Consider the following 27,260-nt stretch of genomic DNA (forward strand, 5'->3'; position numbering starts at 1 on the left):
CCGCGCAAGTACTTCCAAGTGTGTTCTTCTACGCGTAGCCCTATAAAGCCACAGGGCACATCACGTCTGCCTCAACATTTACCATTAACCGTCCAGCATCTCACATTTTCTCGCTTTCCTTCGCACTCTCTCTCTCTCATTTTCATCTACTTTTCTCCGTCCACTCTCATTTTCATGGTCGATTTTGTTTTCACAACACAACATTGTGCCACACTGTTTCGCTATTTCTTTGCCCACCGGGGGTTTCGTTTTTATTTTCCCGAGCAGCTTTTGCCAAACGGTGCCAAAGGAGACAAATTACCATATAACTGCGCCTCCGTTTGCACTGCGGTCACCCGGTTGGGTGTGTGTAAAACCCGGTAGAAGCAGGGCCACTATTTTTAGGAGCACGCTCGTAACACCGTTTTCCGATGGGCGGGCGGTGATTAAACCGATCTCGGGCGACCCTCGCGGGGCTTTACAGTTTGTATCGATTTTTGCACCTTTGGTTGGGCGCGCGTTCGGTCGAATGAGTTTGGCTGCTGCCATTGGGGCACATTGTATGAGATGAAATTTTCCCACCATGCCGACCCCTTCTCAAGAATTCGAACGGGTCGAAAACAAACGAAGCAGGATGGCGCAGCTTCTGTTGTTGACTTTGTGGTCATCAACATCCCAAACAGAAGCCAAACTGGTGATATCGACACGAATTGAAATGGAATGTGGCGTGAATTTTTGCTGAGAATTAGGCAACGTTCGGGAGAAATTTTGAGAACAAATCAATAATTTCAAAAAGTAAAAACGAAACACATTTGCACACGGACGGACGACCGGCGAGTTCTGAGGCCTTGATGAATTTAGCCATTTAATTTAGCGTGCGTTTTCAAGATTGGTTTGAAGGCTTGAGTGTTTCTCGCTCGACAATACAGCAAACTAAATGAGTATTAAGTAGTTATTAGCTCCATCCAATTTTTTGACAGATTTCCTAATGAACCAACTTATATTAAAAATAACTAAATGACATTCAACAGGAAGTTACATCAATTAATCTCCATAAAAGCTTAAGCAACATGCCCGAAATCTTAATTGCACAAGAAGCATGTCGACACATCTCGCGAGTATAACAACACAACATAAATATGTTGATTTAAACCATGGAATAAATGTAATAAAACATCGCACATTAGGCAGAGTAATTTATAGCCAATTCTTCCCGGCGGGGTACCCATTCTCCCACAGCAAGGAATAAACCACGTGTACATTATAAAAGGTCTAGTAGCATACATAATGAATCACCATCACCACGACACCGAATCTTGGACCGTTTTTTTTTTTCGGGCTCTTTTGACTCCACAAATGTATTGCTAAACATTAATGTCACCTTGGAATATGGTATTGCTAAATGTAACCCACAGAAGCAAAGTTTTCGCCTAGCTGCCAACGCACCAAAGCGTGGTGTGTAAAGCAGCTAAAGCTTCTTTCCCTCGTAAATCAATTGATGTTGCGGGACGGCGTCCTACGCAACGGCGTTCCACGTCCAACAACCACGTGCTTCTGGTAAAGTCAGGACGGACGAGAGCGAGCAACCAAAATTCACGGGAAGGAAACGCCAGCAATAAAACTCCCGGAGAAAGTGGGACGAATTGTGTGTGTGTTTTTTTTAAGTTAAGCATATCTTTGCTCTTCCTTGAAGGATTGCCATGAGGTCGTAACCCCACATCCTGTATGCCCAACCGGCAGCAGGACTACGATCTTTCGGTGATAATCAACGATATTGTGTGAGGGTAGAACTGCGCAAAGTTGCGAGAAACTTGTCAAGCGAGCTTCTCTCCAATTTTCATCAGCAAATGAATAGTGTTATTAGTGAATGTATATCCTCGAAGTTACTAATTAAAGATTAAGGGGGATTGGCTAAAAACAGACGGTCGCCCCTCCCCACAACGGTCGTTTCTCTATTCCAATCGATCAACACACGACTGTTTTGTGCTGCCAGTGGGTTTATCGCATATGTTCATCGTCGGTGCGTCATAACACTTCAGAGCTTCCCCTTACCGTGCGTCTACCGTCCTAAAGCACCAAACCCGAGAGATAGATATCCTTGAATCCTTTGCCGACTGTCGCTTGGCAATGTATATATTTTCGTATCATCACAGCAGGGAAGCGAGAGCTACAAAAATATACTCCCGACCGCAACTGGACCGGGCTTCGTACGACTAATACCGGAAGTGACAGTCTCCCTGAGCTGGTAAATTTGTATCCATTCATCTTCATACACACGCGTATCGTGCTAGATCTACCGATCGGCTGCTGCTCCCATCAAAGCGAGACACCTGGGAAAAAAGAAACTTTTTGCCTGGTGGAGTCGAAAGACAACTTTTGCTGACGTCCCACGGTTGGAGTGCTTTCTCGTGTGGGAAATTCAAACGAAGGGTGTTCTAGAGGGAATCCCGGTAGTTGCCGGTCAAATTTATTCGTTCCAAAAACTTCACCGGGAACTCCGCAGCCAACGGGTTCTTCCGGGGAACGGTTAAGTTGCCGGAAGTTCGTGCCTGTAAGTTCGGAGGACGTTGCACATGACGTTGGCCTGCAGTTGGCATATTGGTGGCACGCAACCTTCCTCCACAAATGGCCTCGTGGCCTGATGGGATGCGTACACAGCCGCAACAACGTCAGCTGGCCGTTATCTGTCAGTCAGGGAGTAACGCGAATCCTTCCGCAACGCTTTGCCTACCGGCGGGGCAAAATTCATATACACGAACAAACACCCTCGGAGGGTGGAAAATGTTGGAGGAACTAATGATATTTATTCTGGACTTTTTCTGTACAGTCGCTGCGACCTGTAAGGCCTGACAGAGCGAGTGAGACGGAGATGAAGCTCTAGTAGTTGTTTAGTATCATTTCTCTTTTAAACTGCTGAACAACCACTACGGCACAGGACTAACTGTTCGTTTGTAGTACGCGGTGACCGACACGGAACCATGGAAGGAAACGAGACCAGACAATGCAATGCGCATCATGCATATGCATGATGCACATGGTTTTGTGCCCTCTGGGAGTATGGGACTTTTCCCTATTTCGCTTTTTCCTCGCTCCAAACGGGGATGGCATGGAGCTGGCGAAAGGTACTACGACAAAGCGCACTTCCCAACAGTGGGGAATGGGTTGGTAGTCGTGGTAGAAACCAGAAGGAACAAAAATACGCCCCAACTCTGCAGGTCGTCCTCCTTGGGGTCTTGGGTGCTTTATATCCCATTTTTTATCATAATTCCTTGCGTGGTTTTTCTGTCCTGACCATGGTGTGGTTCTCGCGGTGCACCATACAGACCACCACATCACCTCAGGTGGATCCAATTTTCCATCCTTGCAAGCGCAACAACCACAACAATCCACCGGGGAGAAGGTGTGTGGAATTTGTGTCGACTCTTCTTGACGGAAGGCACCACACACCACATCGAGGGAAGCCTTCAACTCTGCGGTGCGCGCAGTGTCGTTCGCGAACCTACCCTTAAGCGTTCTCCTTTGGGGAGCAGCCACACATTTGGCACCGGGAATAGATGAACGGGCCCAAAAAAGTGAAACGGAACTCCCGCGGTGAGGCTAAAATAAATAAAATTGACAATTCAACGGCTGTGCGGGTGTGGTCGACAGTCGAGAGACAAATTGGAACGGAATGTCCTGAAGCCTTGCTGCGCCATTTTTCTTTTTTCGTGTTATTCCTGCACCTGTCCTGTCATATTCCGCCGCAAAAAAAAATATGGAGGAATTGTTGCTGTGTCATTTACATTTGGGATTTTTAATCCTACTGCTTTTACATTTTTCGCGTTTCACTGTACGTGCTATCATCATCACTGACATAGCAGGAGAAGCCGAGATCGTCCATCCAAACCGTCCATCACACGCACGCACTAATTGTGCTGGAATGGAATCTACACGGCAGCGGGAGCGAGAAAAATGTCCGATTTTGTTGCGTCAGTTTTATGCGTTTATGATTGTACCCCTTTTCCTTTTGTTACACGTGTAACGATTCATGTTAAATTGGATTTAATTCCACATGGACGTGATGTGTGTGTGTTTTTTTTACTACCAACGATCGAACTCTCGGGGCAAAGCGTAATCCGATGGATCACAAGCACAGAATGCAACATTAAACCTATTGTGTTGTGCAACCTATTAACCTCGGGAAGGATAAGGGAAAACCGAAGAGAGAGAAAAAGAGGAAACGAGGATAAGCTAGCTTACAGCATCACATGCACACGGCACACGAAGAAAAGGGTCATATAATGATGAAAAATTTAATTATAACTTGAACTTGAATCACAATTTCAGAAGTGCTTCGGTGCATTTTGCCTAGCTTGAAGCGTGATTTAAAAATTGTAATTGTGTTACCATTCGGTTGTGCTTGCAGTCTGCAGCGCCTGAAAGTATGCAACCTCTATGATAATTATAAAATAGCATGATAGTGTTTAAATGTCAGGCCTGGCATAGCTTACATTCTCAGAAGTCCACAAGACCTTGTCGGGTGGCTATGGACATTAAAAAAATTGCATACTTCAAGGCGTTTCCGCACCAACGAGCACGATGGGCAACACCTTTGGATATATTCGTTTCTAATGATTTTCGGTTATAATTATTTACTTGCTCTTCTTATACATACATGCTATTCTTATGCTCCTTTTTTATGTGTAATATGTGACAATACGAAGAGTCCTTGGTGCTGTCGATGTTTGTATGTGCTTATCTTACTGCCTTAAAAATATTGCATACTTCTAGGCGCTGTATCGCCGCCCAAAAGAACTCTGTGGGGAATTCGTCGGAGATAGTTTCCTGTACGGTTGTTTAGGTTAAATATTTTGTTCAGTACATTTTCTATATCAATTCTTCTCTATGCATTTTAAATTGTAGCTTCAACAACTAAACTACAAGAATCGACTATCCTAATTGCTACAACAACTTTTTTTGAAGACAAGCCAAATATTTCTATAAATTATGCGAACATTCGATCAATATATCTCTATTGCTACAGTGAAACAAGACACACCATTTACAGGTAAGCTGCAGCAAGGCGTTCTATAAGGGATTAAATAATAAATTCATCTCCAAAAACACGTGCTCTCTCTCTCTCTCTATATATTATGCATATGAATTCCATTCTCGACCCTTGTCAAGTGTGTAACGCCATGAAACGCCAGCCCGACAGTATAAATCAGAATACATTTGAATAATTTGTGACGCATGGTTGTTTCGCACACAAGCTCGAACAATGCTCAAACCGCCACATTGGTCATACACCAAGGAATTGGAAAATTGCAACCATTTCCAGCGTACACGCAGTACACGAATCACTGATGTAAAATGCAGCCGGACATATGGATTAATAACCAGCCGGATGACACGGTTGCTAGAAGAAGCCGGGTCCAGCGTGCCGCGGATCAATATTTTACTCGATGCAATATTTGTCCGCGGTGGCAGCAAACTGTTTCACCGGAATGGATGTGTACTGTCCGTCCGGCCATAATTTGGTGGGGAACCATTGATAATCAAAGTTTGTCCGGATGGTCATAATATTCTGATTTCACAACTGCCAACCATCGAACAGGGTCTCTGTGCGTGCAACAAACTATGATGGGGTACTGTGCATTGTCCGGAGCTTGCGGCCATAATTGAGTGCCACGTGGCAAGTTGTACATCCGGTGTCAAAAAACCGTTTCCCAAGTGCTGGCGCGTAACAGGTGGAAGGGAACGGCAACATCATGAACATAAATTTAGCCTCCATCGTCCTGTAATAAGCTTGCGACCGAGTGTATCGAACCTGACGGCAAAAAGGACCAACTTTGGGGGGGGGGGGGGGGGGACCGGGAAAACGCTTTTTTGTCCCACGTAGTTTCTGCTTCGAAATAACAGCAATTGGATTATCATCGCCAGTTTTGGCTCTGCCTGAATGATTTTGAAAGTGTCAGGTTGGAGGGCGGTATTCGGGTAGGTGGAAAAGGTCATTTATCGATTGGAAAATTGAACAGACAGCTACCAAAAACAAAAAGTCACGAACCACGTAAAGCTTGTATGTTGCTCATCGTAAATGACCGAGCGACGCGAAATAGTGGCCGATAAGCGGACATTTGTTCACCGTGGTTTCAAAGAACCACCTTTTCGAAGGGACCAGACAGGGCACAGGGGAAGGAGTTATCACACGCAATCTCCTCCCACTGTCCTATGGGGCAGATAACGATTACCAGAAACTGTTTGTCACCTCTGCTAGCCTGTGAGTTGTAATCAACTGTAATGAAGCAGACCCAATTGCATCAGACGGAGGTTTAATTCTCTTTGCACTTCAATTATCTCACATGCAACGATCAATTTGAATAGCACAATTTGTCGTTCTGTCCTGGGTACCTGCTAGGTCCTGATTGTAACCATGTAAGCGACTAACTGAAATTTTTTGCATTAGATAGAGGACTTTGATTAAATATTTTTAGGGCATTTTTTATTGAAATTGTTTTTGTGTTGTGTTGTCAAAGCTGATGAAATCGAAAGTTATATTTCATTTTTCATTAGATTGCTGTGTACCTCGAAGCTTTCAGATGGTTAAGACCTGTCAAAGCTTGGTTTTCGTTAAATCCTTTTACGATTATATGGGAGATTCATATCAGAGGATCCAAGATAAAATCAAAATACCCAAAATACCAACGCAACATATTCCAACAATTCTCAATTAACAGATAAAGAATGATGCACAGAAAATGGCATCTAAGTACAGACCCCCGATCCATCTTAAAAATTTCCCTGATAATACACTTGAGGTCAATGAACGTCTTCGACCGTATGTTGCATCACACCTTTACTGTGACTCCACAAGCTTAAAATACACCGGTTCACGGGGCGTGTATTTAAATTGCGTCATGACAAATTCTTCTACACCGCCACTAACTAGAGCAGTCGTACTCGTTTTTTTTTAATTTTAAACCAGTCTTGGTCGTTAGTTTCCACAAACGAATCGTCCAACAACGGACCTGTCTGTGTACCTTTTTCTTTTTCCGGAGGTGTCCCACCGAACACGAGCAACTGAACGGGATGTAAAAAAAAAACAGAACATACATGTCCGCTTTACCCAACCCAAACAAACGGCATCTTTCTTGCTGCGGACTGCGTAAGAAATGCTCCATACATTGAGCAATGGGGAAATAAATGTCGATCGGGAGACAAGATGGAGAAAAACAAGAAACCCACACACGTACGAATACGGTCGGTCGAGATGGTTTTTCTTTAAGAAACTGGCTGCAAGAACGCGACTGGCTGCTATGCGACATAACGATCGGAATCGGAAAAACACATCATCTTCCAGTGTATGCAGCATCGCGTACAGTGTCGGCTGTCGGTAGAGATGAAATGTGTCGATGCCTCTGTGAATGATGGAGAACGTTGAGACCAGGTTGGTGCCCACTCGGTATCTGCGCATCGAGTGCAATCGGTTCTTGCAGCAACGGGAGCTGCTTTCCGGGACCGGGTCCAATCGGGCCGATACTGCAGAGCGATGCGGCAACGTTTGGCAAGCCATTTTCAATTTACGAGACTTTTATTACCTTTTTATTCGTTGCCGGCGAACGGGAGAAAGGAACGGGGAAAGCGGGCAAAATGTGATGACAATTTTCCACATCAATATCAACGAGATCGAGGAAGCCTACACTACACTAGCTGCAAGGTAAACATGCCTGAGTGCTTGTATGTATCGTTTGGGTGTTAGCAAAAGTCTTCAAAGTAGTATGATCGGTTCAAAAATATATAAACCTTTAATTAAAATAAATGTTTCTTCTTCTTACGCGGCTCTACAACCTCGAGAGGTCTCGGCCTGCCATTTCTGGCTTTCTGTGACTGGTTTTACCCATAGCACAGAAGTCAGCCCTGCGTACCGTGAGGCGGGCTGGATGGGATTTGAACCCCGGGCCTGTCGTGTGAAGACCGGTGCCGCTGTTTCCTCTGCCATCGAATCGCCCCAATTTTTATTTGAGAAAATTTTTGAAAAATTCAAATTGTTTTAATTTAGAGTCGCAGTAAAGTCACATAATTTTAATTTGTGCCTTCGATACCCGTGCTTCTACCAGTTTTGAAAAATATTAAAAAGGTTTAAATTATACGATCTTATAGCTAAGTATATAAAGCCCCTGAAGACACTTTTAATAATTTCCCATCACATATGCAGAAGTTGCAGGAAGAGAAATATTGCATTCTGCGAAAAATATCCATTATCAGCCAAAAATCGCCACAACTTACTCTCACACCCAACACACACAGAGAAAAAAAAACTGACTGCAAATGGGAAAATTTAGGCCAACTTCATTTTATTACCCTCCTCGATCGTATATCATCCCATACCTTGCCCGTAAGTTCATTCGGTTTATAATACACTGCGCCTAGTGTACGACCGAGTGAACTCCACGTACTTCCTATTAAGACTGTCGTCCAATGGCTAATGGTGCCTGAGTTTAGACACCAGCGAAACTAAACCGAACCGAGGAACGACCATCCGAAAAATATCGCTCACCTAGCGCTGGAACCGTTCCATCGTTCACGAGGCCTCCTCCGATAGCTTTGCTCCAATGGAAAACTACCCCGAGAGTCAAGAGTATATGTAATAGCAATTAGCACTTCCGTCAGTCAGTGGGTTGTGAGTGCATTGTTGTGGATGGAGCTACTTTTTATGTTCGTACACTGCCCCCAACAGTTGGCCTTATTCTATCTTTTTTTTGGCATCGAACAGAACCAAAAGTTTCCACCACTATCGAAAGCCCAGAATCGAACACACACACACGCACCAGGCGATGTACCATCTGTCGGAACGTTCGACACTGGTAGAGATGTGTTTTGCGCGAATTTCGTGGAGCCAATTTGCCGGTGTAAGCCGATTCCGGCCTTTTTTGGGCACACGCAGGGCTCCATCAAAAGTTTTGCACCTATTTAAGTGGATTTATGGAGGAGTGGCGAACGGGCGAATGATATTTCACATTTGGGGTAAAAAGATTATTCAGCAGCCCGTTACACGGTGGATCGGTCGAAATAGCTAGGAACGTTGAAGGGGCAAATCTTTATCGAATTATCAGTGTTTTAGTTTATAGGTATCACAATAGGAATAATCAACGGCGAATGTTGCTCCGTGATTAAATATAAACCTTCTAAAGATAGCTGGCATTTAAGGTATCTTCTACTTCCTATTTTGTTTTCTACAACCTCGAAATGTCTTGGCTTGCCATTGCTGGCTCTCCATGACTAAGTTTCCAACTAACTAAGGCTCCATGACTAAGTCCATGAGTAAGACTAAGAAGCGATAACGGCGATGGTCTTCACACGGCAGGACCAGGGTTCAAATTCCATCCAGACCGCCTCCCCGTACGCAGGGCTGACTACTTTGCTATGGGTATAAGTAAATCACAGAAAGCCAGAAATGGCAGGCCGAGACCTCTCGAGGTTGTAGTGTCAAGGAAGAAGAAGAAGAAGAAGAAGAGAAGGATAGTCAGTCCTGCATACGGGGAGGCGATCCAGATCGGATTTATCCCCGGTTCTGCCGGTGTGAAGACCGGCGTACAACCGCATGTTTCTCGCATGTTTCGAGGCCTCAACTTAATTCACAGAATTTTTGGGGTTTTGACCACACAAATTTGGAAGTCTCTTAGTCGCCTTTTTTACCAACGAACCCTCAAACATGGAACATCCAACCGATCTTATTAAAGATTTTTTTCCAAAAGAGACTCCTAGGCCTAAAGATCAGTATGATAAAGTCATAAAGGGTTCCATGTTTTCTCTGGAGTTCTTTTCAGGTTCTGGAGGATTGTATGATCCTATCAGAGAGTCGGGCGTTAAGGATCTGTCAGCCAATCCTTTTTTTAGTGATCTGTCAGTGCAGCTCATCGTCTCCGACGTCGTAGCTTAGGGATAGTGCTGATAATACTTCGAACAAATCATCAAACGGAGTTTATCGACTATTTTGGCTGTAAGTGTTCCATGTCAACAGATAACTCAGTCTTATTTTGTCTGGCCATAACTGACCTTAAATAAAAGACCATCGTAAGTTATGTGAATCGCTAGAACTCAGGGTCACCACATGGAAATTCCTAACAGTCAGTTGTTTTTTTCTTTAATTGGCAATTATATCATGTCCTCAGGAGAAAGCATCACCGTCTTACACTTTGCTACCACAAAAAGTTAAAATTCGTAACTGTAAACCCCCTTGATTGATGGTATTCTGTCGGTACAATCAAACCAAGAGTGGAACGTAAAATCAAATCTAATTCCACATCGAATAAGCCGAACGCAGCCAAGCGCACCTGCACTCCCTTTGATGTTTGTCGATGGTTTAAATTAGCAAATCGAGCACCCGACCGGAACGGCCATCATTGTCGTGTTGCATAACATTATTAATTCCTTCGGTCGTAAATCCGGCTTGCAGGAAACGCACGGCAACTGCTCCTCTAACTGCTCCTCCTGCTCCATTTCGGACAAGCTTACAAGCAAGCAAACCCTTATAAATATTGATACACTTACGAGGGTCAGAGGGGAGCAACTGCACATGCCAACACGAAAGGGTGGTTACAACAGAAGGATGGAGGTTGTATCGTTCTTGAGAACGCAGTATAAATGACAAATTGAATTGTAGTTGAAGGGGGGAATAAGGTTGTCTAAAGGGTAAAACCCCATAGACCTGCTATCGCGTGCAATTAAACCCGTTTCGTGAGGGATTTTCGTCGTCGCGCACGGACAGTTACTTGGAAGGGTGCTAATTTTCCAATAGAAAACAATGGCTGTTATTCAGCTCGTTACAAAATCAATAGGCGTAAATTAACAAATCTACCAACTGTCAGCAGCTTCCAGTGGAACACACTGACCAAGTCAGACGAACAAGACGCGTCCGGACAGTTGTCGCTTCCAACAAATTACCACCTTTCGTGTGGTCCGGACATGACCTTAGACGACGAGTCCGTCCCTTTGCTAATTGGTTTAGCGAGCAATCGACTATACCGGGTTCCAATTATCAGCTCACATAGCATCACTTTAACGTAGCGCTCTCTTTCCCTTGATACGATACGATTTGTTTTAATTAAGCAATGTGTGTCCTCGTCCAGAAGAGCCGTAGATGTTGGGACGGGAGATCCTAATAGACCACTTATAAAAATCTCCTGAGAAATAGCGTAGCCAACGTGAAGGCAGCAGTAGTAAGTCATAAAATGTCCTGCCTGCCTCGAAGAAACTCCGGTGCCGATAGGGAATACATCCCCTTTAATCGCTTTATCGCAACGCTAGTCTCGGTGCTTCCGTAGGGCGCATACCATTTTCCCATCGCATTAAAGTCCCGTTTTCATTCCGCTTTGTTCTCTGCCTCTCGTCTAATGATCTGCGGAATGTACCCACAAAGTGCGCGTTCGCCACGTTCCGAATCGTCGTTCGTCGGGAGCCTACAAAGCATGCAAAAAATTAAGTTATGATGTCTCCGTGATTCAGAGCGAGTAGCGAGCAGTGTACTTGAAGAGGTGGGGGAGTTGTAGTGGGCAGTGATTAATAAATCGTTTCCTCATTTTGCTAGCCGCAGTCGGGATGAAGCTGACGACGATGGGAAGGCGGAAGGTGGGAATAAAAGTGGCAAGATGTGTAGTTACACCCTCCAACGATAGCGGCGGAATCAGCGTAACGTAATTGATTCACATTCTTTGCCCCGGGGATCAAACAACCGATCGCTCTTGGAAATGATAGAGGGCGGGAGGAAGTGCCCGCTAGACGGTTGGCCCATTTATAGTCTCAGTACTCACCTCTCACGCCCTAAGATGCATGGATTATATCCTGGGCGATGAGGGAAAACCGCTTATCTGCGTTCGAGAGGCAGATTCTTGGAAGTGTTTTTGGCTCCGTATGTCTGAAGGGCCAATGGAGAAGGACTCACTATAATGAAGAGCGCTTTTCTTTTAGATTTCAAGATCATAGGAGGTTTGGTAGGCTTAAATGGAAATGGTCTGCCGCAAATCAAGACCATAAAATAAAAAAATAGATTTTCCAGATCAAGTACCTGATAATTCATCCTCATGAGTCTTGCCCAGAGGTTCGTCAAAGGGGCATCGTAGCAAGGACCTCGTCACAGGTATCTCGTCACAGTGGCTATCAGCGACCAGAGCTATCAACAGCATACAATTAATAACGCATACACCTTCATCGTTTGGTGGACGTCCAAAATCTCCAAAAACGTCGGAGATAACTTTGTGTGAAAAGCAAGACCCACCACGCTATGGTTGACCAGAGAAATACCCCGAAAAACGTGCTGCTTCGTTAATCTTCACTTCTCTGAACGATACCCACGTCTGGCCGGCACGTTTCCGGCGCCTGTTCCGGTTCCGTTTATTTTAACCTTCTCTTCTTCTCCGGGTTGCCATCAAGCACGTTCAACGCATAAATTGTGTGCTTTTATTGCGCCTAAAGAATGTGATTCGGTGGTTTAATGCATCAAGATACTACTTTGATTGTTCTTCCCCGTGGCAGTCGAACCTCTGCCACAGAACAATCTTCCCGTTTGGGGCGTTCTTTGATGTTTTGCTACGCACGCCCCTAAGGTTTGACGTACGAGAAGATAATAAAAGTTAAAAGTTAATCCACCTAGACATTTTTTTGTTTTGGCGTCGTGTAAATAAGCGAGCTGACGAGTGACGGGGCAGTTTTCGTGTAAACAACCAGTTCCAGCAATCGGTTGACCCAAAAAACCAAGAAACTAATCAAATATCTTCTTCAAGGATTTTTCTCGTTTATTTTTAAACCCTTTGTAGCAAAGGGGAGGGCGAGAAGATGGCCGGCTGACCTTCGACGACCCCGTGTACGCCATCGTGCGTTATCGAGTAGGGGAGGGCCGGCCGGTGGTTTTTTGTTTGGTCTCCAATCTGTGCTTCATAAGGCGAACAACCGACACAAACCAGCAGCTTGACCAAGGGCAAACCGAGCGATAACCAACCAACCCTGCTGCTGTTGGCGCACGCACGAACGCACGCATCGTGCCTTGAGAATGGTCGGTTGAACGATTAGAGGGTTAGGATGTTTACTCACGTTGAAGCGGTTCTGGTGCGGCGTGTTATAATCGGCGACGGCAGCTGCAGATGCGACGGGCTGGAGGGAATGCTGGACACCGGCGGTGCCGGTGTCTTGGTCGGTGTGATCAAGCCGGTTGCCGGTTTGTCGTCGGCCGTAATCTGAATACTGCTGGACATGATGGATACTGTTGGCCGGAATGGATGGATGCGTTCCTGCTGCGTTACTATGCTCCCGTCCGGAATTGGATGCGCTTTCTTCGTCTAGCCTTTCTGTGGCGTCAACTGCTGCAGCAGCCTCCTTTGTGGGCACGAAGACTTATACGAATATGGTTGCACTCTTCAGACACACACACAAACGCACAATGATGTTGCAAGCTTTCGATATAACTTTTCACCACAAAAACCAAGCGCGACCGCTAGGAACAAATGGAGCACCAACCTTCGGCACTGAAAATGCGGGTTGCTTTGATGCGCTACGCTTCTGAAAACAATGCAAGATGGTGACCACCTGATTAACACACCGATACAGCACCGTATGTGTATGTTGCCACACACTATGATACGCGAGGAAACGGCTTCGACCATACAACACTACGCACCAGAAGAGACAGACTCGTTGGACCACAATACACGCGTGCTAAGCTCAACAACTTTCCGAACGCAACTGAAACGGCGCTATGCTTTCGCGTGCTCGTGATCACGGTGGCGCAGTGCTATGCTGAGCGATGCTTCGTGCGTGCGTCGATGCACGCTGGTGGAACGCGGTTTGCATACCGAAACGCAACAGAAATGGGTGTCGAAAACGTAGTGCAAATTAATGTGAATGTATTTTTTCTCTTAGCTAGGAAAATTATTGAAAGCTTTAAACAAATAAAGCACTTTTAGTTGAGGTATTTTTTTAAATTAAGCTCATTTTTTACCAAACATTTTCGCATTGTACCGAACTGTCTAAACGAGTTGTCAAGCTTGCACTGTGTGTTTTGTTTCAGCAGTTGGGAAGATGCAGAAAGTATGTAAATTAATGCAAAACAAAAAAACCTACTGCTTTTGAAACCTTTTCTTTCTGTTTTAGGTAAAATAAAAACAATTGGTCGTTTTGTATGGTAAAATAAAATATTCTTCAACGGAATTAATTTAAATTCTTTCCACATCATTTTGCCTGATACTCACACACGATAGCGTGGATGACTAGCTTTGTTGACGAAATACGTTGGAACATTGTAAGTAAACTAAGCTCTTTGTGCTAGGGATTATGTTCTACTTCCTAAAACCGTACGTATTTCATTGAAATATCACGACTCTAGCTAAAATACTGCTAGCTAAAAGCAAAACATAAGCACACCCCTCCCGCAGACAACCAGCACGCGCACAAACGTCAACGAGTCCGTTATTTTGGCTCGCAAAAAGCAGCTGTCACTGTTCTTTGTTTACGCTTTTTTCATTAGACCGTTTGTGTGCGCCTCTTCCGCGTAGCAGTGCGTCCATCTCGATCAAATTTCGGACCACAAATGAAGCACTAGCACACTGTTTTCACTTACTTTTCCCGCCCAGCATGGAGGAATCAAACGATGAGCTGACGGAAGAATCGGACGAAACGCTCAACGAAGATTCGGGCCGTTCGCTATCCCCGACGGAATTCGCAGAGCAATCGGCAGAGTTCAATTTTGACGATGCTTCCAGCCAACGATCGGTAAATGTGCTCGATAACCCGGTGGTACATATGGAGGTGGAGTTGGGGCGCATACAGCAGGGCATGCTATCGCCGGTCATATTGCTTAACAACGTAAACAACCTACCGGAAGTGCAGGCCACGGTTGAGATCCGCACGGAGGACGGTGGGAATGGCGACGAGGAGGAGGAGGAGGAGGATACGGAATCCATCCCACTCGGATCGAACCCGGGTGCGGAGGTGGATCGACAGCCATCGAACAACGTGCCGGAAGTGCAGGCGACCATCGAAGTCCGAACAGAGGATGGCAATGATGATGAGGACACGGAACCGATCCCGTTGGGATCTGCTCCGAGCGGAGGTTCGAGCCAAGCTACGCTCGGTGGTGACCGTATAAACGAAGGGCAGGACGTGGAAGAAGTGGAAGTGATCGTGCAACGACCATCCGGTGCGGATGCGGATCAACCCGTTGTTCTATCGGACAGTTCACCAAACCGTTCCGGCGATATGTTTACACCACGGCGAAGTTAGTTCTTTAGACGACCCCTCACAGAGTGCATTTAATTATCCTCTCTTCCTTTTTAGAAAAACGGAAAAGAAATGCAACCTCACCGGTACAGATCGCCAGCACGCCAGCCCACAAGAAGGAGGAAGACGAGGAAGGACTCCTGTGTTCGATCTGCCTGGACGAATGGACGCTAACGGGCGAACATCGGGTGGTGTCGCTAAAGTGTGGCCACCTCTTCGGTATGTCGTGTATCAAGCGCTGGATGCAGGACAAACCGGCCGCTAGTCGCAGCTGCGCCACGTGCAAAGCTCGCGCCACGATGCGTGACATACGCTTCATCTACGCGCGCTGCGTCAAGGCGGTGGACAATACGCGCGAGGAAGAGTTGCTGCAGGAGCTGAGCCGCGAAAAGCTGAAAGTGATCGACCTCAACATAAAACTTTCGATGGTAAACGCGGAACTGGCACAGCAGCGCCAGATGGTTCAAATTCTGAAGCTAAAGATCGATGCCAACAGTCGTGCCGATCCGTACGGTGATAAGCGGCTCGATTCGCAGGCCGAACGGCGCGTTAGTTACAAACTGTTTTTGGAGAAGAACATGGAGATTACGCGCGAACCGGGCTGCCGAGCGTTGGCCTACTCGGACAAACATCAGATGTTGCTCATATCGCAGAAATCCACCCAGCCACTGTTTCCCGGCTATTCCATCCGGATGGTGCAGGTGCCCGAATTTACGGCTAGTGCCGGTGCCGCTTCCATGCTGGTATCGTCCCGTTCCGTGCGTGACATAGCGATCGACGCATCGGGCGATCTGTTCGCGTGTGCAACGATGGAGAAGAGCGTGAAGGTGTTTTCCATCCAGAACCGTACCGTACAGTGCACGATCACGCCGAACCAGGAAGGTCCGCTGTGGTCCTGTGCGTTCGACAAGGAACGGTCGAAGTTTCTCTACCTCGGGTCGCAGCGTGGTTCGGTGTACGTGTACGACATTCGGCAGCCGGATCAGCTGCTGGAAGAGTTCCGTGTCGGGCACGTGCAGCAGGACTTTACGGCGGTTGTGAAAATCTGCCCCGTAGAACCCACGTCAACGATCCCGTGCGGTGGGTTTCTCGTGTGCAAACTGAAATCCGTCTGGTTCTACGAGTACACGCCCACCCAGCAGGTGGAAAGCCATTTGCTTAACATCACCGGTGCGTTTACCGCCATGAGCTACAACCCGGCCAGCGGACTCATCCTGATCAGCGTACGGCCAACGGTCGACAAACCAACCACGATGGTGCTGGCCTCGCTCGAGAAGCTGGACGGTGTGTTCGCACTCAAGACGCAGCACACGTTCGAAGGATCGCGCGTCCAAACGGTCATGTACCGGAGTGCCCAGGTGTACCTGAACGATGCGGACACGCTGGTGGCGTCGTACCTGGAGGACGCGAAAATGCTTTCCACCTGGTGCACCAACAGTGGCCGCCGATGGTTGCAGCAGTTACCGATGAGCGAAGGTATCCTCGATATCTGCCCGATACTGACGGCCACCCCGGGACGGACGTATCTGGCCGCACTAAGCGAATGTCGGTGCCGCATTTACCGTCTGAATAGTGAGTGAGACTGAGGCAGTGCGCGAGCGTGCGTGCGTGTGTGTGTATGTATGTACATTTGAATAGGGAACGAAAACGGGTGGACAGAAATTCCGAAACGGTGTCATCCGGCGCCGGCAACTGCCATTTTGTATTTTGGGGGACAACATTTTGATTGTTTGAAGCTAGGCGCGATTGATTTACGATTTTACCTCTCAATAAAATGGAACCATGTGTTAGTTTAAGGATAAGGAAAACGAAGAACAACAAACGACCCCCGCTGTTTTAAACCCCGTTTGAAAGAAAGATGGCGCGTAGCAGGCGTTGAACGGAGCACTGACATCCAGGGCTGTCAAACCATGGCTGTTCAGCGTACAGAAAGAAGCGGACTGGCCGAATGAGCGGACATGAATACTAATTTTTAGACCAATGCTTCATGCCACACTTGGACTGAGACCTATCGGTTCGGTTATGCAATATGACCTACTGTGAAGCTACCCATTAGTTCAAATCTCATAAAACCAGCGTTCACATGTTTTTAACAATCGTCCACACTAAATAAACAAAAGTCAACGATTGCTTCGATTTTTGTGTATTTCGAGTCGCCATATTGTTTTAAGCAAGTGGATAGTCTGAAAAACATTACAGAACAATTTCTACAACTACAATAAATGCATATTTTCGGATCCACTTACAGGCACAATAACTGCACAAACCATTTCCAAACAAGGGTGTATATTTTTACTTTCATTTCATTTGCTTTAGTTTGCATGCTCCCTAAGACTTTACACATTTGCAGGCCTCGTTTTCCTCTACCCTCGGCTAGCTTTCTTCTGTTTCACGTTGCTTCATTATTCTACTGCACGCTCTGCATTTGCTTCTCTTGTTTTCTTGTACGCTCTTGTACTACTATCCGCGCACTTAGTATCGCGCTGATGGGATTTACTGTATGGAGGAAAGTGAACGGAAAAAAGGTTGTATTTGTATTTTCCACAAAACGGAACACACAAGGAAGGAAAGAGCGAGATTATGTAGTACGATGGTTAAAAAAATAGCAGAAGAACGGCACAGCTTGAGTGATCGTACGAGGATCACTCAAGTAAATGCAGCCGGGGATTGTTGGTTGAGTATTGTGTTTTTGCTGTGAACTCTCTCTCTCTCTCCCTCTCCCTCCTTCCTCGTGTATATAGAGCCCTCGCTAATATAGTTATACTTCTAGGATTCTTAGTGCAACACTTACACAAGACACATCTGATCGCCGAGCAGGGAGACACGATCAGACATCTTTACTTTTTCTTTTAAATTATCGCTCAGTAAATAGACGAATGGACGAAATGGTACAGAAAACAAAATAAAAAAAAGAGGGAAAATAAAACTAAACGCTAAAAGGATTTTTGTTTGTTTGTTTGGAGGCATAAAAATACACGCACAAGCCATATATGGGACTGGGGAAACTGTGGGTTTTACACAATACTTGCGGGTCCGCTGTATTATGCGGCTGGGACATAAAATAGCATTATATCGTAATTAAAAACTACCAAATAGAATATAAATTACAACAAATACACGTAGGATGATGTGTGTGTGTGTATGTGTGGATCTCGTCTGCAGGATGTATGTATGATCGTTTGGATGTGTTTCGCTCCCTCCTCCGCATCTTTTTATCCTTTCCCTAGACAGCTAATCACATCCGGTTCCGGAGCTATCATATCATATGCTGATCCTGCTCCGATCATTCCACCTTATGCTTCTCTTTCGGCTTTGTTTTAGGTAGTGTACAGTTTGCTTTATGCTTACATATAGATATCCGATTAGAGGCTTTCACTAGCGTCTTCACTAACTCTCTCTCTCTCTCGTCTTTATATTTGTTTTAAGGTCTTACTTTTTCCTTCATCGTCCATCCTGCACTTTTATTCATTTTGCTACTATGCCCTTCTCTCTCTCTCTTTCCCCTCCCTCTCTTCAAGTGTGTACAAAGTTATGTCAGTTGTGTGAATTTATGCTTTAAAAAAATTGAAAAATCCCCGCCTACTGGGGTTTCCCGCTACGAGCAGTAGAGTCGCAGGGTTACCTCGCTGTCAAATACGGTAGCAGTACAGTAACAGCCTTTGTTTCTGTGTAAAAGGTTCGTTTAATTATTATCAAAAAGCCGATTGGAAGCGAGCAAAGAAGGGTTTTCAGCTCTAGCTCCTAGAACTAGCAGAAACGATAGCGATTTTACGCGGAACAAAATAAATTATAGTATATTCAAAAAGCTGGAGCTGGAGTGAACCCGTGGCAGGCGTGTCAAACCCTAGATCGAGCGGAACGGAATCAGTTGAAATCTGATGCGGATGAAAGGGAGATGAAGATGATGCTGAAGACGACAGGTTGGGCCACCGTTAGAATACTGTACCGTCCTTACGTTGAACACTGCTAGCAGCTATTAGTATTATGTTCTAATCATGATCCCACTAGAACAACAGCACTATCCAATGGGAAAAGTGTGTGTGTGTGTGTATTTTTTTCTTATCAAAAGACTCCCACACAGCGCCTCCGGTGGCTAATCGCAAAAACTTGCGCTCAGTAAAAATCGTGGACCATCCCCTACCGTGTGTGGTCACTGCTAAAAAGCGCTAGTTAAAACATGGTTCCAAAAAAACTTCCCGTACGCGATCGTGTTTTTTTTGTTCTTTGTTTGAGCTATCGGATTCCGGGATTTTGGCAAGTTACGGTGTCGTACCTGGCTGCTGCTGCTGCTCCATTATGCAATTTTTGAGGAGTATCGTGTATAACTGTATATAAGTGTATATAACTGGTCATGGTCGTAAAGATGGTAGACACCGTAATATCAAGTGTCACACTTAGCTGCTAAGAAGAACGTCCGTATCGTCCTTGTTCCCTCTTGATGGACTACGCCGAATATCATCTCACCTAAATCCCAACCTATTCCCCCCCCCCCCAAAAATTGGTGAGGATCTCCGGAACTTTTCGCGTCCACGTGGCTGTCGTTGAAAGTTTTTGGTTAGCTCCCGTCGCTCCATCGTTTCTGGCACACACGGACACCTTAATCTAACCGTGCGTAACGCGGCACCACGTCGTTCTTGATCCAGAACAGGCAGTTGTCGGTGTTGTACGTCGGCAGCGCGTCCTGCCCAATGTCGAGCAGCTTTTTCCGCAGCTCGTGCTTAATTTCGCCGTGCGACACGTAATGGTAGAACAGCTGCTGGATCGCCGAAACGTACCGTCGCTGTTCGGGCGTTTTCGGTTCGTAACGGCCCAGGATGGCTTGCACATCGGAATCGACATCGGCGATCGCCAGCTCGCCGCCCGTTTGTGATACGACGTAGAACTGGGAGCTTTGCAGTTTCTGCGTGATCGTCAGCAGCGGACAGATGGTACGAATGTCCGATACCATCGCAACGAGTCCCTGGTAGGTGGCGTTATATCGGCGCAGCGCTTCCTCGGTAAGTCCCAGCTTGCCGACGACACTTTCGTTGACGTGACGCGTTACCAGCTCCGGTGTCCAATCGGTGTACTTCAGGTGAAGCTTGGTGTTGTGCGCTTCGTGCGTCGTCGACCCGATCACGTACCGTACGCTGTTGGAGACGTCCGCACTCCACACGTCGGCCGGATGCTGCTGCATGATGTTACCGTCCAGCACCAGCCATTCGTGCCGTGCGGTTGCGTTTTCGTCCGCTGCCGGTAGGTCCGGGAAGGTACGGCGCCACACATCCGGTACCGCGTCCAGAATGTCTTCGTCTTCCTTCTCCATCAGACAGTTGGTGTCCTCGCAGCGGACCTTGCTCATGTACAGTGCGTTTTCCTTCTCCGAATCGGCAAGCGGTTTGCCCGGGAAGATGGACGCACCGGATGAGATCCAGGTGCGGGCGAACAGTTTCGTTGTCTTGTTGGAGGATGCGAGCGCAGTTACGATCGTACCGCCGGCCCGGTGTCCAAACAGCGTCACTGACTTTGGATCTCCGCCGAAGTGAGGGATGTTTAGCTGGATCCACTTGAGGGCGACGATTAGGTCGGTAAGTCCGTAGTTGCCGGAGGTCGGTGGGTGAGTGCTCTTGGTAAGCTGCTCCAGTGCGAGGAAACCGAACACATTCAGTCGGAAGTTTGGTCGCACGAAGATAACGTCACGTGCGCGAGCGTAACGGGTAGAGGGACGCAGTTTGCCGGGTGAGTCACCGGTGAAGGATTCGGCACCGACGAGGACAACCACCGGAAGAGGATTATCGTAGCGTACGTGCGGTGTAATAACGTCCAGCGTGAGACAGTCCTCCGCACCATCAACCTTCCCGTCGGCATAGATCTGCCAGCAGACGGGCGTCGAGTTGTGTGCCTTAAGCGTTCCGTTCCAGCAATGTTCGATGTTCTCGATCGGTTGTGCCGCCTTCCAGCGATTCGGACCGACCGGAGGCACAGCGTACGGGATGCCACGGAAAGCGAACGAACCATCCTCGAGGATGCCCTCGACGCGTCCACAGTTCGTTACCGTCTCGATGTACTTTCCATCGCGGACCGGAGCCGTGATCGGTTCGCTTTTGCCCACAAACGTGAAGGCGATGATCAGCGCGACTAGGATCAGGAAGATCACCACACCAGCAATGATGGCGATGTCATCTGAAGAAGAGAACGCAAAAATGGGCACGTTATAGACGAGTTCCCCGGGAGGGCTCTTGAGGTGTTAAGGTACTTACCAACTGAACAACGGTAGGATTGCACCCGCTGCAGCAAACTACGCTCCTGGGCATCCTCTTCCGCTTCGGCCGCCTTATCCTTTGCCTCCTTATCGTCCGGCTTCACCAACGCCTCCCCATCCGTCCCATTCGCACCAGGCTTATCGACCGTATCCTTCGTGTCCGCATCCTTCAGCGAATCGTCCAACGTTTCCATCGACGCTAGTCCGGCCCTGTTTTTCGGTGTCTTTCCAAGCTCAATGTCATCGTCCGGATCACCGCTCGCCACCGGTTTGAACCGTTTCGGGATAATGGAAGCCAGCGGAACACGTAGCGCCTCCAGCAATCCTTTCCTCGGTGCCTGCACTTCCGGCTCCTCTTCCACCGGCTTCTTCTCCTCGGTACCGTCAACACCCGCCTCCTCCCCGACGCTCGGTTTATCCGTGGCCTCGGCCGTCACCTCATCCTTCTCCTCCTCTTCGGCCCCCTTGTCAGCGCCCTCCCCGCCAGCAGCCTCCGTCACCGGCTTCTTGGCGAACGGATTCCTCAGCTTCAGATTGGCAAAGAAACCGCCCGCCGTTCGCTTCGGTTTGTCCTCCGCACCCGTCTTACCATCCTCCGGCTTGGTGCCCTCCTTTCCCTCACCACCACCACCATTCTCCGCCCCACCATTCTTCTCCAGCAGCTCATTATCCGCCCCGTCCGCTTCCTTCGGTTTGTCCTTGTTCTTGTTGAAGAAGCCGGGCAGCTTGAACGCACCGGCCGGCACCTTCTTCGGCTTTACCTCGCGCTCCTCCGCCTGCACCTTGTTCGGTTTGTCCGGTTTGCCCGGTTCCTCGGCCGCATCCTTCCTGCCCTCCTCCCCGTTCACCGCCTCCTCCGGTATGTTGATGATTTCCTCCCCGTTTGCGACATTTTCGCTGCTCGCCTTCGTTTGTGGCTTATCGTCGGTGGTTGGTGTCGGGACGGCCGGACGCTCCTCCTCATCGGTGGTGCCCGTGTTGCCGAGCAGTTTCTCCGTCTCCTTCGGCTCTACCTCCGCTCCGTCCATGTTCGGTTGAGGTGTTTCCGGTTTTTGCGTATCGTTTGTTGTTGCCGCGGCCGGTACAGTTTCCTTCTCGTCGGTTTCACCCATTTTGTTTGGCGCGCTTAGTCTACTCCGGGCGTTTCGCTCCTTTGTTTGCTGGTAGTGTAAAGCGTTAGCAGCACCTGCAATGGAAGAAGAAGAAGTAATCTCATTAGTATGTTGACACTCTGACAATGGGCGGCTCAACAAAGCCAAGAGCGCCCCCTTTACAAGTAGGACGGGCGGCAAAATCTTATTAATGTCCAGCGTGTCCTCAATTGCTGAGCTTGCAATCTCGGTCAAAGATTAGGACACCTATCCAGCCACTGTCAGAGCCTGAGGGAGCGAGTGAGCTTTATGACTTTAACGCTCAATAAAGGTTATAAATTGCTCAGATTTCATGGATCGGTCATTCAAATGTTTCGCCTCCGATCTGCAAAAAAAAACAAGGTTAAGATCCTTAAGGCTTTTAAACTGCCCGGCTATAAAACTAGAACTCCGCTCCATACGCCAGCAGAGATTGAGGCAGTCATAACCTTTTTACGCGATTAAACTGGCCTCCCCAACAACAGGTGGAGCGCGTGTGTGTGTGTGTGTGTCCAGCCGACTTTCCTTCCCCACATTTTATAGCCTTTTACGGTCAGTTTCAGTGCAGAGCAGAAACAGCTGACCTCGATCGTTTTTAAAGCCTCTCCCTCCAGCTTCAGGAAGCAGCAAAACGAACGAGTTCCCGCTTCGGGCTATTCTGGTCGCCGGGAAGCTCCCGCTAAACCCCCCCCCCCCCCCCAGCAATCGCAATTTAAATTCTCGATGCCCTCGCGAGAGCATGCTCCAGATGTGGCCAGCAAACCATCCCCACACCGATCGACGGTTCTTGACCGGCTGATGCAGTGGTGGTGCGGTGGTCCAAGGCTTCGTTCGCAAAGTGGAACCCATAGGAAGAGGTGCCTGTATCGAAAGTAGGTAATGGAGGATCATAATTGTTCAACCTCGCCATTACTCGCAGCATGTGGCCCCGATTCGGGAAGCCGGTTTTCCCCCGCTGACGGCGAGATACCGTGCGCTGATGTTCGGATTCTTTACCGAGTGTACCATCACGCGGGCACCGTCGTAACACCTGATCGGCCAGATCATTCGCCAGAAAAGCAAAACAACGGCGGATGAAACTAGTGCGCCCCGATCCATCTGATCTCTCAATCGTGCGCAGCGATTTTCCTTCGTTTCGTTCGATCGGTTTTGGCCGGGCTTTTACAGACCACTTATGGTGCGCTGAGATTATAAAATATGCTGCTCACGGGCATTTTTTTTATTGCTGTTGCTTTCCGAGCGCGATTAGGTTTTGCTGCTGCGGTGGCGAATGGAGCACCGCCAGCTTTTTGCGCATCCAATTCCGGTCATTCGGTTAATATGGCAACTCAATTACTGGCTCAAGCTTTATCGTGCGTTTAGCAGCCACCACAGACAGAGTCAGGCCTCCCGAAATGCGATGGAAAATTAAGAAATTTTCCACCTCAACTTCGAACGCTCGAGAGACTTTCTAAAGTCTAAAGAGGAACCGATTGACTAATTTGTACCTCACAACATCTGAACCATCTGAGGGCCACAACAGAGGAGAAAGGCTCACATCCCAATTTGTTACTCACAAATCACGGGGCTCGATCTGTGTGTTAATTGATCGAAAGGAGAAAAAAAATCTCACACTTGCACTCGTGATCAGCCATGACAAAAGGGCGCTTTAATTGAAACAAATCAAGGCCCGCTGCTTCACGCCCTCATAAATAAATATTCGAGCCGCGAGCATTCTTCATATGCCGGTACCTTCATACGGTTGATCCAACTAATTCCCTTACTGATGGCTCATATCACGTTCAGATTTATTTACGATAGCCCAGGAACCATTGTATCGACCATGTCCATCAGTAGCATCCGAAAAAAAAAATCATTTCTCCTGGACATAGAATTCTTGGCCTTCCCTCCTTTGACCGGACGAACTTCGAGGTGGAATTTCTGACATTTTCACAGGCCAGTGCCACAGCATGGCTCCCCGCCCGAACTCACCGAAATGCTATTATGTTTTAATTAAACTGTCCAAACCTCCATCAGCAGTAGTGAAAACGCAGTGTCCAGTGTGTGTGTGTCACGCCCCAAAGTGTGATCTTGTTGAATGGGGATGGGAATGCTGGGTCATGCCGGCCATTGGATGCTGCAACAATGGCGGTGATGTTCAATTACTCGGGGTGCCGATGGAGCAGTGAGACCTGGTCGAGGCAGGCGATTGTTCAATTAGAACACAATCACGAGCGATACGAAGGCGAAGTGCATAATTCTCACGGGGCTATTCGTGGCTCACCGTAGACTGAGTATTTGTAGTTCCGGAGCGACCCAGACAGGGACTCCATTTCGATTCAATTTAAATGCAAGATGAGATGTTGTGTTGACATGATATTCGTACGGGATATTGGATGTTCTACACGCTCCTTATACTGAGGTGGCTTCCTATGAGACATTGAGGGACATTTCTAAGCAATGCCAAGATTTGTATTGCTCATAAAGCTAGCCTTATGACTCAGACTTCAGATGCAAAAAATAGAATAGTCCACCATCGTGTGACTCATGCAAATGTCCCCCATCTTCCTTCTAATTCCTGTCCACAATCTGCTGAGATAATATCCCATCCCCGGCAGCAAGCAACTCACAGGGAAAACAATTCCCCCGAAAGCATAACCCCGAATATCCCACAACAGTCATAGCGGTCAAATTTTGTGGTTTAGTGCTCTGTTTGGGCTTATTGTCATAACGCTCGGTACTTCTTGGAGACCGAACTCCGAAAATGCCGACTTTTCTAACCCTTTGTTTTCTTTCCGAAAACTCACCTCCCCGCCGTTCTGCCAGAAGTAATAAAGTTGAGTTGAGTTCCATAAAAGAAAGGCCGAAACTGAACCACCCCGTCAGGGTTATTCGACGACGACGATAATGGCGTTGACCAAAGTAAACAACACATACTAAAGTACCCAACACGTTTCCCATTGCAAAGTCCAGCTCGGCCGGGACTTCACCACATGGTTTAACCTCATGGAAAAGGGTTAATGTGGTCTGTGTTCTTGAAGATTGAAACCAGACTAGAAAAGCAAAGGGCCTCCGTGTATGCAAGATACCCTTTCGGGAGGTTCTCATCTGCTTTTATGACACCTAAATTGTTTCCTTGTGGACCTCGCGCCAGGGAAACTGGCCAGTAGGCACTGCAGCACGGCGAGAAATTGGTGGGAAAGATTTCAATCTACAAGCAATCACCAGGTTCTAGGCCTTTTAAAGGGTGCTGGAATGATGGTGATATCTATCTCTGGAGGGACCGATCGACGTACGGCCATCAGCATAAGAAATCAATTAAATTTTGTTCCTTCCACACAGAGGAGAGGACACAAAGGTTGGTTCTTGGATGTCATACAAGCGAGGGTAGGTGCACATCAAGATACATTAAAATGAGCAACATCCGGATACGGCTACACTTATTCCCGAAGATCAAGTTGCTCGAGGTCTTGAGGAACTTCTCCCCCCGAAAAAAAAACTTCCCGCGTAGTGGACATAGGGGTGGTCGTTTAGAGTCCGACTAGAATTCTGATGCCTAATTTGGTAGAATATTTGATTGTCCACAGCGTGCGGGAGAAAGTTCCGATCGAAATATTCTTTAACTTCTCCCAGTAAAGATGATGAAGATTGTGCGTTAAGCTACCCACACATTTAGTTTTCTCTGGGCTACAATTTATGATTTAAGGAAGCTGTGTTGGGTCTCCACAATCGTACCGTGCCCACGGATCGATCGATGATCAACTGTACGATCGAAGGGGAATGGGAAGCCGACAGCCAGGAATGCAGTCACAACGAATCACAACCCAAAAAGGATGTAAGCGATTGCGTGGTTGGGCCACGCATGCTTTCGTGTGTAGGAGCGATGTTTCCACAATTTATGATCCTTTTTTTTTGTCCCTCTCTCTCTCTAGGTCTCTTTTTGAAGGGTTTTTCGGTACTAAACGACCGAACCAAACCCTTTGAAAGTAAACCTCCAAGAACGTTCCTAACATGGACGAAACCTCAAGAACGAAAAAAAAACGGGAAGTGGACGCAAACGAGAGCAACGAAGCACACGATCGTACCCGTAAGATCGAGTGTTGAGGCTGTGTTCTTTTTGGGTGCTCTTCTCTTTCTGACAGTGGCGTGGCTCAAACCAAGTACGGGAAGGCAATATATGCGGTACGCCAAGGAGGAAAAAAGAAGAAGATTGTTAGCCACTCTTGTTTGGGTGTGAACTACATAAACAAACATTGGAAATTTATCGGTCTACATGACACCAACGCAAAGCGCTGGCTTTTGGTCGGTAGACGAGCGCATTCGGGACGTCTTCTTCATCTCCTGAGCGAATGGGTTCCACCGGTCCTTGCAGACGTCTTCTTCATCTCCTGATTGTGGTTTGCGTTCGTACCTTCAAGACGGGGTTTTTCTTACTCCATTGTATTTAATTTAATCGAACCAAATAAAAACCCCCCAAAAAAACCAGTCGGGCATTAAATTCGGTGTTAAAATTGTCCCGAAATCGATCAAGCAATTAAACGCTGGAGCAAAAGCCGTTGCGACCCACCACACCGCAGTACAACCTTCTTTTTTAAAACACCCTTTAATGTGTCATAAAAGTTACACGTTACCACGACCCCGGTCCGAAACAAAACGCAGCCGATTGTATCGCTTTTTTGGGAGGG

At 47.3% G+C, this 27,260-nt stretch overlaps 3 protein-coding genes across 6 annotated transcripts in view; 1 reads left to right on the forward strand and 2 right to left on the reverse strand.

Moving 5' to 3' along the window:
- Positions 1 to 13,791, reverse strand: part of LOC118516381 (cold shock domain-containing protein CG9705-like) — a 37,185-nt gene extending 23,394 nt beyond the window's left edge. Inside the window, exons 1-2 of one of the 3 annotated variants that reach the window (XM_036062234.1) lie at positions 13,628 to 13,791; positions 13,045 to 13,509 (exon numbers count right to left, since the gene is read on the reverse strand). In XM_036062234.1, coding sequence (XP_035918127.1) covers positions 13,045 to 13,205 — 161 coding nt within the window. In that variant the 5' untranslated portion in view covers positions 13,206 to 13,509; positions 13,628 to 13,791. Of the gene's footprint in view, positions 1 to 13,044 lie in introns of all 3 variants that reach the window. The other 2 variants (XM_036062235.1, XM_036062233.1) reach the window with 2 other exon arrangements.
- Positions 13,792 to 14,105: 314 nt separating this feature from the next.
- LOC118516379 (E3 ubiquitin-protein ligase RFWD3-like) lies at positions 14,106 to 17,047 on the forward strand. Its single transcript, XM_036062231.1, has 3 exons — positions 14,106 to 14,248; positions 14,333 to 15,223; positions 15,283 to 17,047. Exons 2-3 carry the CDS (start codon positions 14,581 to 14,583, stop codon positions 16,803 to 16,805), a joined length of 2,166 nt encoding a protein of 721 aa, XP_035918124.1. The 5' UTR covers positions 14,106 to 14,248; positions 14,333 to 14,580; the 3' UTR covers positions 16,806 to 17,047.
- Positions 17,048 to 17,494: 447 nt separating this feature from the next.
- LOC118516378 (neurotactin-like) overlaps positions 17,495 to 27,260 on the reverse strand; it is a 36,403-nt gene continuing 26,637 nt past the window's right edge. For both annotated transcript variants that reach the window (XM_036062230.1, XM_036062229.1), the window contains 2 exons: positions 21,465 to 22,652; positions 17,495 to 21,387 (listed from right to left, as the gene is read on the reverse strand). In XM_036062230.1, coding sequence (XP_035918123.1) covers positions 19,823 to 21,387; positions 21,465 to 22,578 — 2,679 coding nt within the window. In that variant the 5' untranslated portion in view covers positions 22,579 to 22,652 and the 3' untranslated portion in view covers positions 17,495 to 19,822. The remainder of the gene's footprint in view (positions 21,388 to 21,464; positions 22,653 to 27,260) is intronic.

This window comes from Anopheles stephensi, unplaced genomic scaffold (assembly GCF_013141755.1).
Source record: "Anopheles stephensi strain Indian unplaced genomic scaffold, UCI_ANSTEP_V1.0 ucontig283, whole genome shotgun sequence".
Taxonomy (NCBI): domain Eukaryota; kingdom Metazoa; phylum Arthropoda; class Insecta; order Diptera; family Culicidae; genus Anopheles; species Anopheles stephensi.

What these genes read in the sequence shown, in the direction of transcription:
- LOC118516379 (XM_036062231.1), top strand. Translation starts at nt 14,581, where the DNA reads ATGGAGGAATCAAACGATGAGCTGACGGAAGAATCGGACGAAACGCTC. An exon ending in TATGTTTACACCACGGCGAA is followed by an intron (nt 15,224 to 15,282) that starts GTTAGTTCTTTA and finishes CTTCCTTTTTAG; the next exon opens with AAAAACGGAAAAGAAATGCA.